The 20,377-nt window shown below is 49.6% G+C and overlaps 1 protein-coding gene across 4 annotated transcripts in view; it reads right to left on the reverse strand.

Moving 5' to 3' along the window:
* Positions 1–20,377, reverse strand: part of LOC102377600 (alpha-2-macroglobulin-like protein 1) — a 63,187-nt gene that overhangs the window by 37,775 nt on the left and 5,035 nt on the right. For 3 of the 4 annotated variants that reach the window (XM_025214385.1, XM_014524185.2, XM_014524184.2), the window contains exons 6-22: positions 16,948–17,101; positions 16,295–16,379; positions 15,640–15,760; positions 14,355–14,472; positions 13,006–13,115; positions 12,453–12,623; positions 9,545–9,775; positions 9,363–9,426; positions 6,584–6,729; positions 6,266–6,415; positions 5,179–5,433; positions 3,690–3,798; positions 2,782–2,944; positions 1,353–1,581; positions 933–1,056; positions 672–793; positions 92–143 (exon numbers count right to left, since the gene is read on the reverse strand). In XM_025214385.1, coding sequence (XP_025070170.1) covers positions 92–143; positions 672–793; positions 933–1,056; positions 1,353–1,581; positions 2,782–2,944; positions 3,690–3,798; positions 5,179–5,433; positions 6,266–6,415; positions 6,584–6,729; positions 9,363–9,426; positions 9,545–9,775; positions 12,453–12,623; positions 13,006–13,115; positions 14,355–14,472; positions 15,640–15,760; positions 16,295–16,379; positions 16,948–17,101 — 2,404 coding nt within the window. The remainder of the gene's footprint in view (positions 1–91; positions 144–671; positions 794–932; positions 1,057–1,352; positions 1,582–2,781; positions 2,945–3,689; positions 3,799–5,178; positions 5,434–6,265; positions 6,416–6,583; positions 6,730–9,362; positions 9,427–9,544; positions 9,776–12,452; positions 12,624–13,005; positions 13,116–14,354; positions 14,473–15,639; positions 15,761–16,294; positions 16,380–16,947; positions 17,102–20,377) is intronic. The other variant, XM_025214386.1, reaches the window with a different exon arrangement.

Here is a 20,377-nt window from a genome sequence, read left to right on the forward strand (position 1 = left end):
TCTGTATAATGTCCCCTCACTCCACACACACACATTGCGCTGGGCCATCAAACTTGAGGCACACCCTGTGCCGTACTGCCCACAGTCCTACCTTTGGGGCACAGCAGAGAGGCATGAGTGTTCTCCTCCAGGAGCCCTTCTGCCTGCAGGGAGAATAGAAGAGCTCAGGAGGAAGGAGAGTGGAAGAGAAACAGGTGGTGGGGGCAGTCAGGTGGCTGTATTTGCACTGCAAAGTGCAGCAAAACACCTCCCCCTGCCTGGCTGGACTACTCCCCAGCTAATAAGTTTACAGCAGGACCTGTCAGTCTGCTGTGTGAAGTGACCCTCAGCCATACACCAAACCAGGGCACCGCATGGCGAGTTTTGTGCTCCTTGACTGATTATAGGCAGCTTTGCCATTAGAAATATGCTGTTGCCTCTCCCTGTGGAGAGCTAATCTACCCAGGTGACATGCCTTCCTCCTCTGCGATTAGGCAATTTGGGATGGGCATGATAAATCAAAACCTACCACAATAAAAAAAGTCAATGTGTATTTGCTCACGCAACAAAACTAACCAAACGGTGATTTTTCGTGCCCTTTCATAACATGTATGTGAACAATACGCAACCTCTACAAGCGCCCATGGTTTTTTAACTCCCCATTCTCAAACGAGCTCAGAGCAGGACCTGACCTTCACCAGCAGGGGTTTAATCACTATGTCTTTTCCTCCAGTCTCTGGCATGACGGCTGCATGCTCTGTGCAAACACCTTCTTGTTCAGTCGCTTCAGCGGTGATGGTGAAATTCACCTCCCCTGAAATTCAGAATATAAACGGGTCTGCTTATGCTGAAGAGTTTGCATCCTAGTTTGGTCAGTGAGCTCCCTCCACAGTTCAACCAGTGCCCCTCACTCCTGCCCTGCAGCCCTTTCCAATCAAACAATCCTTCCTTACCCAGTTTTGTAGCCTTCACATCCCAGAAAAAGGTTTTTGCCAAGTCAGGGCAAAGGCAGGCAGTGAACTTGACATTTGATTGCACAAACTCGAAATCCCCAGAGTCCATGACACTAAGCTGAATCTGGAGGTCAGAGTAAAGGGGACCTGGGTGAGATTCACTGCTGAGATTCATTCCTCCCCAGCCCTTTGACCCAAAAGGCCCACAGGCCCATCATAACTGTCCCCACCACCTTTTGGGTTCAGGTCTTATGAGCAACCAAGTGGCTCAACCCTCCTGGATAGGGCTGTCAGGCAGATAGATACTGTTCATGCTGCCTGGGCCCCTTGTGATTGAAGGAAGCTGCCTTTCCTGAATCTGCATCCATGAAGTACATGGCACTATAGCACCCTTTCTCAGCCCCTGAAGAAGCCACTTACCACCATACACTGCTTCAAGTAGCTGAAGACCTTGACTGTCAGGGGAAAGGACTCCCCCCGGACTGCAGAGTAGGGCAAGGCTGGTTCCACGAAGAAGGGCTTGAAGACCCGGAGGCTGACAGTCTCAGATATTCCCAGACCACTGTACTCCGATGTGCAGAATGTCATGGCCTTCCAGTCTGTGATCGTATCAGGGACTGTGACAGGTAGCTCAGCCACCCCGGAGTCACTGAGAAGAGAAAGGTGGGCACTGCTCAAAGAGGAACCGTGCTGCTCCACGTGTCCTCCCAGCACCCCTGTCACACAAGCAGCACAGTGATGGGAAAAGGTCAGAGGATGTGTGGCAGTGAAGATCAGGACTAGCGTTTCATTTCATGCCCCGCTTCCAGAACTGCCTTAATTGGGCCTGAGAGAAAACTGCTCATTTAAAGTGAAACATGTTAGGGTACAGTTTTCTGAGAGAGCTGGAGGAAAGGGAGTGTTTTGGACAGGAGCTTTAGATCTGAGCTGTTTAAAAAAAAAAGTCCCTGTGGCAGACTTCGTAAAATCCCCTCACTTCTATTGGCTTTATATGCTTCCTCCAGAATGCCCCAGCCCATGTTTGGTTGGTCTTGCTGAGGAGAGATACATTATTAGTATAGGGGTATTTCTTTGCTGGGGTGGGAGGAAAGTGCTAGTGGGGAAATAGCAAAGGTATAACATATAAAGAGTTTGCAATGGCGTGTACATATTCCCCCTAAGAGAGGCAGGGGCTCCTTAGAGCAGGGAAGATCCAGATGAGAAGTGGGAAGGCTTTCTCTCCTAACTTGTCCAACCAGCAAGTAAGGACCTCAGTGCTACCTATGGCCTGGGCCATTTCCCCACAGAGTTCGTTTCGCATGTACACAGAGCAATTTCGAACATGATTTAGACGCATCTCTGAGGTAGAAGCTGAGATACTGATCTCTCCACGTTTTGACACTACTACTGCAGGACTGAGCTTAAATTGGAGGCATGGTTACAAGGAGAGGAGATGGAAGGGAATGCACAACCACTTACAAATGAGCAAGTGCCTAGACTTGGAGACCCAACTGACCCTCACCCAACCTTGCATTCCTGTGAGTACCATGCGAAACTTCCATTCAAAGAGCTCCTAAAGTCTGGCAATGACTAGGGCCCTAGCTTATGAGGCCCTGCACACACACACTTACACACACTAGGAATGAGACAGCTGAGAAGATGGTGAAGATGTTACAGCTGGGGAAGGAAAGTCTGGAAAACTTAAGTGACTTGCCCAAGGCCATGCAGCGAGATTGCAGCAGAGCCCCTCCTTGCTCTCAGTGTCTGGAGCACTCCCCAGGCTTAGCTTCCATCCACACTCTACCCATTCTGACCCAGATAAGCCAGTGCGCCTGATGAGGTCACAACCTCTGGTAGCACAGCTACTTACTTGATGGGGACCAAACTCCATATGAAGGTCTCAGGGAACCAGGAGCGGGGCTGCATGGCTTCACCACCTGCCTCACTGATTTCTGGCTCATTGCTAGGACTAGCTGCCTCTTCTTTCTCAGCAGAGCCCATACTGGTTACAACATATGATTTTTCATCCATTCCTAGGAATGTCACATCAGCTTGTTAGTGCCACGAGATCCCACAGGGGGCAAGAGACCCAAGCTAGGGAGAGCACAGTTGATGGCAGTGCCCCATATCTCATGTGCCATATTAACCATTATAACTGTAGAGCAGCAGCCAACTCCCCACATCTCCATCCTCCCACCTTGATCCTGTTCTCTCTTGCAAGTAACTCCTGAAAGCCCTCTCCTTCTCTTCTAATTTCATCTTCCTCACCTGATTCCCTGGGCCCTATTCAAGTATTATCAATTTCCCCTGGGGCCCAGACATACATACCACAGGAGGGACTCATCCTCCACACAGCTCCGTCATCTTCTTTCAGTACCCCTACCACCACTACCCAAGGTGGATGCCCAGATTCCCACCAATGCATCACCCATGCTTATTCTGTTTTCCAGAGAAGCCTGGCTCCTCACACCTTACCAGGCCACTAACAGATTCCTCTCTCTTCTGCCAGCTCCTTCATTCTCTTCCCTGGCCAAATGCTCACCATTTCACCCTCCTCCCTGCTGCCAGAGACCTTCCCCAGTAACCCTGCCACAAGCATCCCGTTCAATCCCCTTTCAACTCTGCCAGAAACCATCCACCCCAGAGGTGATAAATCTAGGTAACATCCTCCATTTACTCCTGAAAACCTGCCCTGATTCCCTGGCACACAACCCCACACAGGCAATGTCTTCAGCCTTCTTCACACAGTTTGCTATGCTGTTTTCCAAAGAGACTAGCCTTCATAATCAAACTCAGACACTGGAAAGTCCAAGTAGTAATGGTCCTCGCTGCGGCACTCGACAGGAGACTTGATTTGAAGGTTGGTCAAAAATTTCAAACCTATGTTCTGTGTGGGAAAAAAAAATAGGAAGAAACCAGGATTAGGCCAGCCCCCTCCTACCACACACTAACCTGTTGTGCCTACTCAGCATCCCATTCACAACTTCCCCAACATCTTGCATGTCACTGAGCTGCAACTGGGGCCCACCCAGAGCTTCTCAGTGACAGCCAGGTTAGAATGGTTACCCTGTTGTATGTGTGTGAAACTTGGACAATATATTGGAAACACCTGACACATTATCATCAATGATATCTTAGGAAAATCCTCCATATCAACTGGAAGGACAGAAGAACAAATGCCAGCATTCTGGCTCAAGCAGGCACCACCAGCATCGAAACTGTGTTTATATGGCACCAGCTCCTTTGGACAAGTCATGTCAAAAGGATGCCTGACAACCACTTCCTAAAACAGGTCCTATGCTCTCAAATTGTGGCATGTGTACCACAGGTTGGCTGCCCTTGCTTAAAAGGAGAGCAGTATATGTGGAACAGTGATTTTCAACCCGGGTGCCAAGCAACTCATAGGTGCACACCTACACAATTTACAGGATAAACCCAGAGATTTCAAATGGGAATCCATACTGTCAAAAACATTCTGACCAGTTGTGGTTTTTTTGAGTTCTTTTCAACAGAAGAGTTGCTCAATTATTTTCCCGAGTCAAGAAATGATTGAAAGCTACAAGTTGGTATTTTCTGAGGGGAGTCCTTGAGTCTAATGGATAGTGCCTTGAGTCTAAAAAGGTTGAGAACCACTGAGCTATTCTCTGTCATACCTTCCCTACCATCCACCATTATTGGTTTAGAGATACATCCCTGGCACTTCTGTTTAACAGCTATTAATGGCGCTATCATTCCTAAATTTGTCCCGTCCCTTTATGAACCTGACTATACTGTCTGCCTCTACAACCTCCTGTGGTAATGGTACAACTTCTGGTAGTGCTTCTGCCCTTTCTTTTTTTTCCTTATGTTCTCTCCTCTTTCCGTCTCTCCCTCCATTCTCCAACCCTCCCCATTCCCTTTCTCTTTTATCCTTCCATACCTCAGCCTTACCCATTTCTCTGTTTCTCTCCCTTCTGCCCTCTCACCCCAAAGTCCAGGGCTCAGGCATTTTGAGTTTTAGGGGTCTGGGCATTTGGGAGAAAGGGAAGTTGGAAGCAGTGAGGGCTGTGAGACAATGGGTTTGGGGATCTCAGTTTTAGGAAGCTGAGAGTCTGGGGCTGCAGAAATCTCTACGTCTAGGATCTGGTGTATCCAGAGTATTGAGCACCTGAGGCAAATGATCTGGAACTACGAAACTGGGCTTCTGGAGATCTAGCAAGGCAAATTCTGGGATTTAAGAGGCCCCAGGGCTCCAGGCACATGGCTGAGGTATGAGAAAAGCATTTACCTTTAGAACTTCATGTAGGTCTGGCAGAGACACGGGGTAGGAATAGGTGGGGTAGTCCCTCTGCATGAAGGATGAAATTACTTTAGGAGGAAGCATTGTTGGAGCCATGGTAGTCTGATCCACAGCGGTAGAAGTGCCTGGAGATGCTGAGACCCCAGGACTCCTCTTGCGACGCTGATAATTAATGCAGGGGTCACTGTAAGGGTCTCTAATGGCATCAGGGTACTCCTTGGGATAGCTGAACAGGCGGTACACCTGCAGATAGAAACAGGCACACATGCAGCCAGGCAAGAATGGAGACATGAGAGTGGAGAGGCAGCAACTCTTACACTCTAGAGGCAGCTTGGGGGACACTATTTGGGAGGAGGGTTCATTCATAATGGCTCCTGAAGCTCATGGATCATAGCTGAGGCCTGAATGCAAGCCATGAGAAGATGTTTCCTACGGCCTACAGCATGCCTGGACATCCTGCATGGGATAGGACACCCCAGGGGAATTAGGAATTGGGTACCTGGCTCTCATATCTTGGGTGCCATGTCCAATTTGGCCATAGGCCAGAGGAGGGGGAGACAAACTTTTTCAATGCCAGGGCACCAGTTCCAATTCCAATCTTAGATGGACTGGACCACCTGGACTGGAGAGTTGGAGGTTGGAGTATGGAGCCTCTCATCTCTTGTGTACTATTTCTACCCCTGTCATAGCTGGGAGGATTGATTGAGTCAGGAAATGAGATTCAGAGGGTTCCACCTCTAGGGGTAGCTGTGCTTGTGTCCTATAACATTTAGTGGTGGTGGAAGAAATTGGATTTGGTTACTCTGAAAATCTATAATAATGTGTTAGACTGAATGAGGGCAGTTCTTGTATAAGCTATCCCTGTTAAGTGAAAGCTGGGAGTTGGGTTTGGGGTTGAAGGTTCAAGTCAGGCATAGGCTTTTTGCTTTTTTCAGGCACAGGTTGTACACTGTCCCCACTCACACCCCTGGTAACAGCCATCACACCTGCAGGCCCAGGGCCTGAAGCCAGACAGGGAACTGAGATACTCTTGATGCCAGCATGACTCAGTCTTCCTTACAGTTGAGTGACTCACACTGGCCCTAGACAGCTCTGCCTCTTGTCTCATGAGGAGAATGCTCTGATCCACAGCACGGATGCTGCACATGGACCCTGGTGCCGCTTGTACCTGGAGGTGAACAGCTGACCCAGGGAGGGCCATCTTCTCTGAGAAGCCCAGGTTCACCTAGAACAGCACACAAGGGAGACACTCAATGAACAGGAAGAAGAGAAAAGGCCAGAAGAAAGCCTAACAGGGTCTTTCTTGGCATGACCCCTCTTTCCCAAGCAGTCAATAGACAAGAAATAGCAGGTGCTCCGTGTGGTCTGTACCCCATGTACACTCCCAGCTTACATTGTTCCTGAAGCATTCAGAGACCTTCAGGGTGGTGCTGTCAGCAGCCACCCGGCCTTCAGGGAAAGCAGTGTAAACCAACATGGTAGCCGAGGGTGACATGGCATTTATGGGAAGACTGACGTTGAAGGTCCCTTGATAGTGAGCTGTATGGAGGAAACACGAACAGAGAGATTTAAAGAGCTGCAGAGAACCCTGTTACTACAGAACATAGGCCAATAGTTCTCAACCTTTTTAGACTACAGGAACCCCTTAAAAATGTCAGGTCTTAGCTTTCATGCATTTCTTGACTATGGAAAAAATAGATCAATTCTTCTGCACCCTTAAAAGGATTTCACAGAACCCTGGGATGTTGTGACACCCTGATTGAGAATCGCTGGCATAGGTGTTCCATGGAGCTTTGTTAGCAGGCTTAGCTTCTGCAGGGCACTGATGGAAAGTAGGCTAGAAAATGGATGCTCCAACCAGTGAGCAATGTTCATTGGGTTTTTTTTAATTTCAAACAGAGGAAAAGCCAACTTTCTGAAACCTGTTCTGCAACAAAACAACAGGATTTCCATTTGAATCAATCAAAACATATTTTTTCTGATAAATGTGAAACATGACCTTGTGATTTTTGACCTCTTTTTCACTTGCTTCTATGCATTAAGGACACAGGTTGAGATGCAAAGTCATTTTGAAACAAAAAGTCTAAAATTTCCATTCTGAAAATGCCAACATGGAACATTCCAACATCTCAAAAAGGATCATTTTAATTCCCGCCCCCCCAAAACGTTTTATCAACATTGATAGAATTGTGCAAAAAAATCTCCAATTTTGTCAAAGCAGCATTTCTGATGGAAAAGAATTTGGAAAAACATTTTCCAACCACCACTATTCCTGTGGACTTCAGGAGAGAAGCTGACCTCCTGTGAATTTTCTAAACTCTGTAAGAGCAAAATGTGGATAAACTCTGCTCCTGGCAAGTTAAGCAATGCTGTGGAAGCTGACTAACTGGCCCGCCAAGCTACCAGCTACAGACATGTTTTCGAAGCTAAATCAGAGCAGTTAGATTCCCTGTCATCCTGTCAGTGTGGGGTAATTTAGGGATAATTCAGGGCAATTCAGGTATGTGTTGCATGCCTCCTGAGTTAGCCACACATAGATGAGCACCAGAGGTTTCCTTGATGGGAGAACCTTACAAGGTTAGCAAAGTAATTGCCTCAGTATGTACTGTACACAACTTGTTCATGCTCAGCCAAATCTATTTTGATTTCCTCCTATATGGGCCTGAGCGCTACTCTTTGGGGTTTACTACTATCTGAAGAAACCCCACTATGTTGACTAGGGCACCCCTAACAGCAACCAGGAGGGCTGCAGTTCCTAAAAAGGAGATTGTCTCCCAGGGCACTGACAGAAGTGACATTTGTTGCATGATTGGCCCCCTGAAGGTGCTCTACAGCTGTACCCTGACAGAGATGCACGGCTTCAGAGTGCTTAAAAGGTGCCCGATTATGTGACTAATTAACCCTCATTATATATGGGTCCAGAAGGTGCTCCAAAGCAGAACAACTTCATTAACTACAGTCTGTCTCTGCGTGCAATCAGGGCTGGACTGATGTAGTTCAACCCTGCCCCCAGTGCTGTCTGCAGGATGGGAAGGGGGAGAAGGGACGGGGAGGGAGCTCTGGGCTGGGGTTTGCCTAGCTTGAGCTGGAAGGGTGGATTGAAGGGGTGGGTGGATTGAAGCTTCTCTGTCTTGCAACCCCCTCAAACCCCCTCCCCCTCCTGCTCAGGCTGGGCAAACCCCAGCCTGGAGCTCCTTTCCCTCCCTTCTCTTTTCCTTGCTTCAATCCTGCAGACAGCACCGAAGTTGGGTGGGGAGGAGGAGCTAGGGGAGAGAGGCTGCAGCCAGGTAGCCTTTCCCTGCTGAATCAACTCCAAAGTTGATCTCAATTCCCCACCCCCTGACCCAACAGGGGGGCAGATTGTGAGGGAGGGGAGGATCACTCTAACTCATGGCACTTTTTGTAAAGCGCCATAAGTTAGAGCAGAGAGCTGTATGTCTGTCATTTTCTACTGAATTATCCTTACTCTCCCCATAGCAGAGCCCCACCATGGACTCTTGAGGGCCCAAAGGAGAAAGCACTCTCCTCAACGGGCCTTCTACACTGATTCTCACATCACCTTCCTTTTTTTTCTCTTGTTGGTCTTCAGGCCAAGAACTGGCCCAGGCCACTCCAGCTTAGCAGGTGATCTCTGACAGGATAAGAAACCCATAAGACAATAGTTCTAAGCCTTTTTGGACTCAAGGCACCCTCGGGTTAGACTTAAAGCACTCTGTGGAAAATGCAAATTCAACCTTCACTCATTTCTTGACTACAGAAAACTACAGCAATTCATCCATTGCAAAGAACTCAGAAAGGCCACAGCAGGTCAGTATGTTTCTGACTCTGGATTCTTGTTTGAAATCTCTGGATTTATCTGGTGAATTATATGTAGGTGTTTGCACACCTAATATTGCACAGCACTCTGCGGCACCTTTAAAAGGACCTCACAGCACTCCACCCTGACTGAATATAACTGCCATAAGATGATCAGAGAAGGAGAGAGTAGGAGGACAGAGGAAAGATGGGCTACATTTGCTGCCTATGGAACTGCAGGCTCTGGGAGAGCACTGGTTCCTCTTGTATCCCTGTGCTGTCCCTGTCACTCTCACATGCTTTCACCTTCAAAATACAGTTGGAGAGGTTTTCTTTTTATATCCCTGTTCTGTTCTTAGAAGGTGCTATGGACTTACCTAGTTGGGCATCAAGAAGTACTGTCTTCTGGCCATAATGAATAAGGGATCCTCTGGCCAAAACCTGACAAGGAACACAGATAGCAATGAGCTGACTGTCTCTAGCTGTGCTAAGACAGTCCCAGGGCCTCCTTTACAGGGACTGGTTCCTTCCCTGTTCACTGCCTCTTCTATGTACTCACCAGGTGGTAGAACTCCACTTGGGCAGCTCCATCTTCCAGCTCTGTCACAAAAAGGCGATAGCTCACTGTAACTTGTTGCTCCTCCCCACAGGGCAGCATCCCCTGAACAGGGTGGATCCTCACAGAGCTGTTGCTGGAAGAATAGAAGGCCTCCAGAGACAGGATGTCAGTGCCGTAGGATGGAATGACTTTTGTGAAACTTCTTCTGGGTATTTCCAACGTGGACTTTGCCTAAAAGGCAGAAAATGGTAGATGCATATTGTGACAGCCTCTCCCAGGTCCAGCCATGGCTAGGCTCTGTACTCCCTCAAGAAATAGTGACACATTTTTATGTCCCCTGCCATTCTGTGTGCAAGTGGCATTTCCCACCAAGCCTGCTCCACAGGCCATGAGCAGATCACCAGGTAACTAGTACCTACCCCGATACCACAAGGTACCAGTTGCTAACTGGATCATTCATTCACTGTGGCCTATGGGCCAGATCCATGCCCCAGAGTCACCATGAGTCTAAAAATTTGGCAGCAAGGGGAAGTGGCATACGGCTTCCTCATCTGGCCGGCAGGGCCAAAACTTTGAGTACCACTGACCTAGGCTGATATCCTGGTTCCTGAACAACTAGATTATACTTCTAACCCCTTTACTTCCTCCCTGTGCAATAAGACTAAAAGCTGAGCATTTTAAAGGAAGATACAAGCCACCCATCATACATTTCACTGCAGTGTGAGCACGCTAGGAGAAGTGTTCACTTTCATACTCCCTGCTGTTTCTGGTGCCAGGGAGGCACTTGAGGGAAGGACAGTGCAAAGAGATTCTGGAAGAAAAGACTCCCATAGACAAGGTGGGAGGAGAGAGAAAGGCAGGATAAGAGCCAGAGCTGTTTTCCCTTATAGAGACTGTTGAGAAAGTGAACCTAGGTTGCACTGAATATGACTTCAGGTGTACCACATGTTTTTGAAGAGGTAAAGGACCTCTCCAGGAGGTAAGCCTAAAAGTAGGTCTACAAGGGGTATCAGGAACCAAAAGGCCAAGTTTGGGAGTCCAAAAAGCCAGGGGTCAGCCACTCTAGAAGCTACACTTGGACTGGGTTATCCATTAGACTATACAAGGACATTATACAAAGACTATACAAGAGGGTACTCCACTAGACTGTACAAAGGCAGTGCATGAGACTATACAAGGCTGGGAGCTCCCAGTAAGATCTCCCCAGGGTAATTAGTAACATCCTCCTTTAAGGGTAGGGAAATGAGGCAAAGGGGTCAAATGTCTTGCCCGAAGTCATGCCAAAGGCCTTTTGCAGAATCAGGCCTTCAACCACTACTGTGTGGGTGACAGTCTCAGGCTTTACCCAAAAGATTTCATAGACATTAGGGCTGGAAGGGGCCTTGGAAGATCATTGAGTCCAGCCCCCTGCCTCAGGGGCAGGAAGTCAGCAGGGATCATAGGATCCCAACAAGATAAACATCCAGGTGTCTTTTGAAGGCGTTCAGAGTAGGTGCTTGAACCACCTCTGGCAGCAATTTATTTCAAACCTTGGGGGCTTGGACAGTAAAGAAGTTCTTCCTTATGTCCAGCCTGAAACAGTCATGGAGGAGTTTGTGACCGTCCCTTGGGGTGCTCTGGTGAACAGATGTTCCCCCAGATCCTGGTGAACACCCCTGATGAACTTATAGGTTGCCACCAGATCACCCCTGAGCCTGCACTTTTCCAGGCTGAAGAGTCCCATAGCTCTCAGCCTCTCGTCATAAGGTCAGCTTTCCTGACCTCTGATCATGTGCGTGGATCTCCGCTGCACCCTCTCAAGCTTCTCCACATCCTTTTTGAATTGTGGAGCCCAAAACTGGACGCAGTACTACAGCTGCAGCCTCACCAAGGCTGAATACAATGGGAGGATGATGCCCTGGGATTTACTTGAGAAGCATCTGTGGATGCAAGAAAGCATTTTGCTCGCTTTACTAGCAGCAGTATCACATTGCAGTCTCATATTCATCTTGTGGTCAATCATGACCCCCAAGTCCCTTTCATCTGTAGTGCTAGCCAGCGTAGCACTGCTGAGTTTATAAGCATGCTGCAGGTTTTTCCTCCCAAGGTGGAGACCCTTGCATTTTTCAGTGTTAAACACCATCAGGTTCTCGTCTGCCCACTTCCTGAGCCTGTCAAGGTCAGCCTGGATCACCCTCCTGTCTTCAGGTGTGGATGCTTTACCCCAGAGTTTGGTGTCATCTGCAAACTTGGCTAGTCCGCTTCTGATACCAAAGCCAGATATACAGGCTTTACCTTTTGCCAAGCTGCATTTGAACTGTTGGCTTCCATACTAACTTGCAGCAGACAGTTTCTCACACTGACTGTGTATTCCCTACAAAAGTGTTTCTTTTTATCTCTTCTGCCTCCTAAGTTCCTTCTCTTTGTGTTATGGGGCAATCTAAACAGAGCTGCCTCCACTGGCCCTCCCTGCCTGAGTCATGATTTTGCACACTTCATTCTTGTTGTTTCTTTCTTCTGCTTTTCCCATGCAGGATAGCCCAGTTCCCTCTACCTTCTCCATCTGGCCCTGCCTGGGGGGTCCTTCCCTGCCAAGCTAAACATTGTCTTTGCCTGCTCAGCTGTAAGTCACTTTTTCCAGGAACAAGTATGGCGCCCTGTGTCCCCTTCTTACATTACTCTCCCCAGTGATGCCTGTCGGCTTAATGACTATATGTGGCATGAGGGGTGGAGCACATTGGCTCTGCCATGGAGTCCCACTATACCCCCACAGCAAATCACTCTACCTCCCAGGGCCTTGATTTCCCCACCTGCCTGATGGGAGGGTGACACTGGCCTGGCTCTTCATGGGACTGAAGCAAGTCACTAGTTACAGCTCTAACAACTCAATAAAAATGCAAAATGTTATCATTTGAAAGCTGTGCTTAACCTTCAATGAAACTGTGGCACCATCAGTCCATGTAGAAGTGTCCAAAGTGAAGGAGGCCACTCCTGTACTGTCTGTAAGGTAGGTTTGAGTCTCTTCTTTGTTGCTGACGTGTACAGAGAGATGAACCTCTTTATTCTTCAGCGGGGTCCCAGCTGCACTTCTGAGTTCCAGCTACAAGGAGACAGAATAGAAGTGAGAGGTGGAAATGTAAATATACCTGACTGAAAAGGTGTCCCAGTCCCTCATCCTGGCTTAGGAATCACCCTGCTGTCCACAATGTGCCCATAGTCCCTTCCAGCTGCTGACCCTCCTTTGTCCCTAGCACCTTCCCCTAATAACAAACCCAAGGCCACCTCCACAAACACATCCCCAGAGCCACCCCAACAGCTCCAGAGTGGCCAGCCTTGAAATCCCTGCAGACAAGAGAGACCTAGCAAGGGAGGAGGGCTAAGGGAGCAAGGGGACCACTTTCAGGACATCCACGCAACTCAGTCCTTGCCTTCCCCTTTGCCTCTGGAGAAGGACTTCCCCAGTATCTCTCTTATTCACTTACTCTACCATAGTAGGGGGCTCCTGGCTGGTAGTAGATATTTTTGTCCAGAAACTGAAGAGAAGTGATGGCAGAAGAGACCCTGCAGCTCTGAGTGGTGTTGAACTCTACCCCTATAGGAGGAGGCAGACAGAGAAATTAGGGTGAGTGTCACATGGATGATAGAAGACAGTCTGACTGGATGCTCCCCATGCAGTGGTTTAGAAGATGGTCTTCTACCACAGTGGGGGCAGATGGGCTGCTCCTTTCACACCTGAGAATCATCTTATCTCTATGATGAGCAATAGCAGTAGGGCCTGTCCTACCTAGTGCATGTCAGCCTCAAGGAATTCATTGGCAGGGATTCATAGAAGGAAGTAAAGGGATGTAACTGAACAAATAGAGGAAGTACCAGGGTGGATAACTAGCAAACATTTGCCTAAGACTAAGAGCAAGAGGAGGATGAGAGGCTGTGGGAGAGTGGAAGTCCCACTGGTGGGTGAGATTTTTAAAACTAGCACAGGACAAAGCCCTGAGCCATCAGTTGTATAGTATCAGCCTATGTTGCCTGGGCTGAGGGAGGAGGCATTGTCATGATGCATCTGGATTCAGTGATCGGTACTGAATGAGGCACAGACAGTGCCCAAGGACAGTGTGGGGACACTCAAAAGTTTCTGGAGTCTCCTGCAACCTCTTCTCATTCCAAGTGTCCTTTTCCAGGTTATACTGCAAGAACAGAGGAAGCCACCTAGCACCCTGCAGCCAAAGTAAAAGAAACAACTGAGTACCAGCAGGATCATCTTTACTCTGCAGACTTCAGCTCAGCCTAGGTCTACATGACAGATCTCAGCCAGCTTAACTCCATCAGTCAAGAGAAAGGACAATTCAACCCTGACAGTGCTGAGTCAGGAGAACTCTCTGGTGTAGATGCAACTACACCAACACATCCAGACTGCAGCAAGTACAGCTCAAATCAAGGGAGGGGGAGAACTATATTGGTACAACACATAGTACAGCTGGGAGCTGTATGCTGGAAGCTCTAGGAAAAAGCGGCAGGGAATGGATTGGTTTGGATAGTCCCTTCTTATATGATCTTCCCTTTAGCATCTGCTTTCTACCACTGTGAGTGACAGCATACGGGGCTGGATGAACCTGTGGGTTGACTTAGTAGAACATTTCTGATGTCCACACCAGAAGCCCTTTGTCACTCTGCCACATGGGTGAAGTGTTCCTTATGCAGGTAGGATCAATTCAGCTCTCATGGAAGCCAACAAAGAAATTCCTCTAGGTTTTAGTGGGAGCGGGAGGTATCTCATGATGTGAGGAGAGCATCAGAGGCAATTGATAGTCTCCAAATATAGAGCCCTTAGTACCTGTTCCACTTTCTTTCAGGAAGGCCACAACCTCTAAACTGAAGTGGTAGTTGTTGTACAGAGTCAGATTGTAGATCCGCGTGTCCACCATAGCAGCAAAGCAGCCATCTGGGTTTGTCTGGAAGGAAGATGATTGCACTAGTTACCCAAACACTCATGTTACAATCCCATTATGGAACTCAGGGCACCAAGGGCAAGAGCCCCAGCATCTTGAGCTAAAAAATGCTGTAACTGAGTGGAACTGGCCAGCTTTATCCTGTATATGTAGAAATCCTGGGGGAATTCTGTTGTCACATGATTAGCCCCAGCTTGTGTAATCACAGAGATGCCACAACCTAGAAACAGGGCACTTGCACCCTTGGAGTAGCTCATATTTTTCAGGAGGGCAAAATCCATTCTTAAGATGGTCTAGAGGCTATTTAACAACATGATAACAGATACAGATGCACAAGTAATGAGGCAAATGCATGTAAAATTTGTGATGGATCACAACCTTGGCATCCCTCAGGAGTAAGAGGCCCAGAGCTGGAGGACTGCACTCCTCACAGGCACACAGTCCCTTTCTCTCTGTTGCAAATCAGCATCTAGGATCATAGGAAAGTAGAATTGGAAAGGACCTCACAAAGTCATCTAGTCCAGCCCCTTGCTCAAGGCAGGATCATCCCTGACTAAACCATCCCAGCCAGGTATCTAACCTGCTTTTGAAAGTTTCCAAGCATGGAGATTCCACAGCTTCTCTAGGTCGCTTGCTCCAATGCTTGACTATGCTCATAGTCATATACAGGTCTACACCATGTGAGCATCTAGCCCAAAGCCTGTCCAGCCCCATGGGGGACAAAATGATGTGTGCTGTGTGTGTGCATATGTGTCACTTGTGCAGCACTGTCCATCTGTATTGTGGTTTAATCCAGGGTCTGGTTCACTCATGAACCCAGCCCTGAGTGAACTCAGCAAATTCCCCCAGCATGGCTGCAGCTAATGGCTGGGGGGAGGTCCAGGAGCCATCTTGTAGACCTATCTTGAAGTCCATGAGTGACTGGTGCTTCCTGAATTGGGGGGCAGCAGGGGGCACCTGCAGAAGCCTCTCATTGGGGGGTACCGGCCCCATCACGGAGGGCATGTGCACCCACATGCACGCCCTACCAATTGCCTATGTTGAAGTCTCTCCTCCTGGAAGGTGCACCAGGTCAATAGCAGATGATTCTTATACAGTCTTCCCCCCTTAACATGCTCCTTCCCTCTGTTTCTTGGGCACAGTCTTCACAGCACTGTTTCATGTGCTTACCTGGCCAGAGAACTCCTGGCAGATATCAGCCTTTGTTTTCAGTGAGTACCCACCATAGTGTATCCACCTACGGCATACAGAGGCCCGCACTCTGCCGTGAACTGGCTTCCCATATGTGTACCTGGTTTAGAGGGTAGAGGAGACACAAAGCTTCACTCACACAGACAATCCCACAGCAATGGCCTTGCTGGCTAAATAAACATCAGCCAGCATCTGGCCTGCAGCCATAAAAATTGCAGTGGGCCACAGTCTCAAAGCTGCTCAGGCCCACAGAAGCTTAGTGCTCCGTGGAGAAAACCATCAGGTAGGAGTGTGGCACTCTCTCCCCCATATAAATGTGGACCCCAGTACCCCATGGTGGTGCTAGGAAGTGCTGTGCTTCAGGAAGGGGGTGGTTGCTTAGGTGGGGAGTCCTCCCATCTGCATTAGCATGGCGTCCATTGCCTTAGAGTCATGTTGTTGGGGTATTGCACTGCAGGGAATGTGCTTCAGTTAGGGGGTGCATCCCGGTATCTAAGGGCTTGCTCATTTAAGGAGCTCTGAGCATAGTACAAGGGCATCCTGAATTGGGAATGGCAGGGTGCCTCAGAGGGATGGCATGGCAGGGACTGTCCTGGGCTTTATTCAGCCAAGAAAATGCCAGCTGTCAGCTCACGTGCCACAGGCTTGAAACTGGAATTGCTCCTCCAGGATGGTAACCACTGGGGGCATCTGAATCACCAGGCTGAATTTGGGCGGCACTGTGAGAAAGCAAGAGAAACTGCATGTATGGGCGTATGTGGCAGGGAGGTGGGGGGCAAGAGGCAAATGATTCCTCCACCCACCTCCACACACCTGAAGAAAGAATTCCCCTCACCTTTCCCCAGCTGGGCCAGAAAGAGGTCCTAAGGGAGAGCCAGATGTGTGCAATGAGGAGAGGGACACTAGCGGGGTATGAATAAGTAGGCATGAAGCCTCACAGGTTGCACTTAGACCTGTCTGAAGGACAGTCATTGTAGGCTTTTTCTCTGGCGGAGAGCCAGCATCCCATAGAAGAAGGAGTGCATAGGTTTGTGGGCATGAGAGATGGCATGAAACCTAGAGGCAAATCCAAGAGACAGCTCTCCCTTCTTGCTTCCAGGCACATTTGGGGACTCTGCGGTGGAAGGATGATGCCAGGGGACTGTGTGAAGATAGTGTTGGCTAGAGCTCCTCATGTTTCACCAGAACCTAGTACACACTTGTGCCTAAATGCTGGCATCCGGAAGGCCCCAACCGCCTGGATGTAAGAAACCACACTCCTCAGCTGTTCTGGTCAGTGGCTCTTACCATATTCCTCTACCCTGAAGGTGTTCTTGAGGCCTGGCAGGTTGATGGTGTATTCTCCAATGAGTGCTTCTGCGGCCAAGGGAAAGGACAGGTCTATAATGCCTTGAGTTGGGGTCACGTTCAACCACTGTCCAATCCGGTTCCCCTTGGGGTCCTGTCCAGGCAGCAGGGAGGGGAGGTTATGCCAGTGATACAGAGGAATTCCATAACAAGGAGCTGCACACCACGGGCACTCATAACTTTAAGGTACTGGCAGGGATTAAATTCACCCCCCTCTTGCTACAGGAGGCAAGGACCCAACAGATCATGGAGCTAAAGGTACGTCTGCAAGAGCTGCTACCAAAATACAGGCTGTGGCACAAATGACAAAGAAGTCCCAGTCAGTGGAGGGTGCGTGCGTGCACACACACACACACACACATGCATGCACGCATGCACACACACACACACACGCACACTTTATCACACTGTCATTTTCTGTAGTACATGCTGTGTAAGTCAAAAGAGATCAGCAGCTATGGGGTGATGGGGCTCTGTTTACCACACACATGTATTAAACAGGGAGCTGTGGACTTTATGTGGGCAGAAAATGCCAGTGATTACTGAATGTGTATGGTCTAGCCTGTAGAAATTAGTCCAAATGTCTAAAATGTCCAAGTGGATTTTGTTGCTGTGATCATCATCTGGACTGAACACTTGAACTCACTTATTGATTTCCACCACAGGTTTAACAGCTATCACCCCTCAAGCAAACTTTCTTGGAATATTCTTACATCAGGTTTCTAGATACCACAGTCCAAATCCAGAATGACACCATACAAACCACCTTTTACAAAAAGCCCACAGGCCACTGTACTTATATCCACAGAACCATCAGTCAGCCCAAGCACACCAAAATACTGTAATCTCCAGTCATGCCCTCTGCTCTAAGGAGAACACTTATGATGGCCATCTAACCAGCCTAAAAAAAATTTTCCGTTATACAGTAAGGACACTTCAGTACAGAAATAGACCTTACATTTGAAATAGCTAACCAAAGACCCCAACCTGCTACAACACAGTAAGAACCCCCCCTGTGATGGCACACCAACAACTCAACACAGGAATCAATTGGAAGAATCACCAAACAGCAACAACCTACACTCAACAAAGATCAGACCTTGAGAAAAATATTCACAGTCCCTTTCCCAACTCATCATCAGAAGCAAATTCCCCACTGGCCAACAGACATCAAGTGGGACACAGCTTGCTTTAGCAAGAAATGCTTAATCTGTCAACATCCCAACTGCAATTACAGTCAGCACCCCCATAACAAAACCCTCAGACTCCATGGTTCTTACACATCTTTGCATGATGAAACACGTCTTGCATTTGAAAGCTTGTCTAATTATCACAGCTAGGCAGTTGGTTCAAGAAGGGATATCACGCTAAGACGGGGGCGGCAATTATTTCAGGTGGAGGGCCACTTACCAAATTTTGGCAAGCTCTCTAGGGTTGCATGGGTAGCCCCACCCCTTGACACAAGCCCCACCCCTTGGCTGCCATCCTGGGACCACAAGTCCTGTCCCTAACCTCTGACCTTTGCCCCTGGAAGTTTCTCCCCTTGCCCCTGGAAGTACTCCTTTGCGGAAGACGGTCTGCCATCTTAGAATTGAAAAGAACCCCAAATTATATACGAAAAATCAAACACCCATAATAATATTTTTGATTTAATTAAAAATATATATGTTTGTCCTGATTTGTGTGTGTTTGTGCTGTGTATGTAGAAGTGATTGCATAATAGCTCAAAATGCAGTCTTACTCTTTTATATTGTGTGGGGAGTGCAGGGGTGTTGGGGGTATGGGTAGGTGGGTGTGGGGTTTGTGGGGAGATGTGAGTGTATGTCCATGTGGGTGGGTGGGTATGGGGGGTTTGTGGGGATGTGTGTGTGGGTACAGTATTTGTGGGATATGTGACTATGTGTGGGGGAGGGTTTGAGGGTATGTGGGGTGTGCATGACAGCCCCACCACACACGCCTCCTGAGCTTGTCAACACCCTCCCCACAACAGCACAGAGCCCGAGTGCTCTGTGGCGCTTCCCCGCCACCACCAACAGCATGCAGCCTGAGTGTGCTCCATGCCCGCCCTGCACCGCCTGGACGCATGCAGCAGTAGCTGCAGGGACCAGCGTGTGCAGCTGTGACACTACACACCCCACACCGGCTCCAGGCTCACCTGTCAGAGCTGAGCAGCGGCAGCAGCAGCTGGGCAAAAACTGCTGCTCGGCATGGGGGAAAGTGGCCCCTCTCCCTTGACACTGCTGGGCAGTTTTTGGTGCGGCTGCTTGGAGCCCGTGCTGTGCTAGGTTGCAGTGTGGCTCCTTCACCACCACCCGTGAGCTGCTCTGCAGCTGTTCCCCACTGTCACTGCTGCTGCGCTGGGCAGCCTAGAGTGAGGTGTGGGCTCCAGGCAGCTGCACCAAAAACTGCCCTGCGGTGGCGAGGGGGAAGGGCTGCTTTCCCCGCTGCCGAGCAGCAGTTTCTGACCAGCTGCTGTCACCGCCACTGCTGCTGCTGCCACTGCTGCTCAACCCTGATGGGCAAGCCCGGAGCCAGTGCAGGGCCCAGGCTCAGCAGCAGCAGCATGGGACAAACTGCTTCTCAGTGCGGGGGAAAAGCAGCCCCTCACCCTCCCGGTGCCGGCACTTCCTGGTGCAGCCACTTGCAGCCTGCGTTGCACTGCCCTGTGTCTGCTTTGCGCTGCAACCGATGCCCTGTGGGCAGCCCAGAGGTGGCAGTGATGCGGTGGAGATGCAGGACAGCCCCACATAGGCTCTGAGTGGCTGCACCAGGAAGCACCAACAGCAGGAGTGGGAGGGCTGCTTTCCCCCAACGCTGAACAGGAGTTTGTCCCATGCCGCCGCTGCTCAGCCTGGACGGGCGAGTGCGGGGTGTGCGGGGTTAGGGCTGCATGCGCTGGTCCCTGCCTGTACTGTGGGGCTGGGGTGGGGGGAACTGGGAGCAAGCGGGCATGTGGGAGCACGGGGCCTGCACTGGTGCCAGTGCCAGTGAGGACCAGAGGACGGCAGGAGCAGGGTCCCGGCTGTCAGGGGCTCTGTGGAGCTGGCCCAGCTCCCCTTTCTCCCTGTTGGCACAGCCCAGTCCAGCTCCAGGCTCCTGCCAGCTCACTCCCCATGCTCCTGCCGGCCCACTCGGGGCCCTGCTGGCACTGGCCCCATGCTCCCGCACACCCGCTTGCTTCCACTCTCCCCCCATGCTCCTGCCACCTTTTTATCCATTTTCCTGTCCACCCGCTGGCAGCTCCTAGACCATGTGACTCCCAGCTGCATGGCCACGATGGCAGGACTCAACAGGAGCCAGCCCAGCCCCAAGGACTGAGGCGATTGCCCGCAGTCCTCCTTGCCCCCCCCCCCCCCCCCCCCCCCCCTCT

This window comes from Alligator sinensis, unplaced genomic scaffold (assembly GCF_000455745.1).
Source record: "Alligator sinensis unplaced genomic scaffold, ASM45574v1 scaffold1129_1, whole genome shotgun sequence".
Classification (NCBI taxonomy): Eukaryota; Metazoa; Chordata; order Crocodylia; family Alligatoridae; genus Alligator; species Alligator sinensis.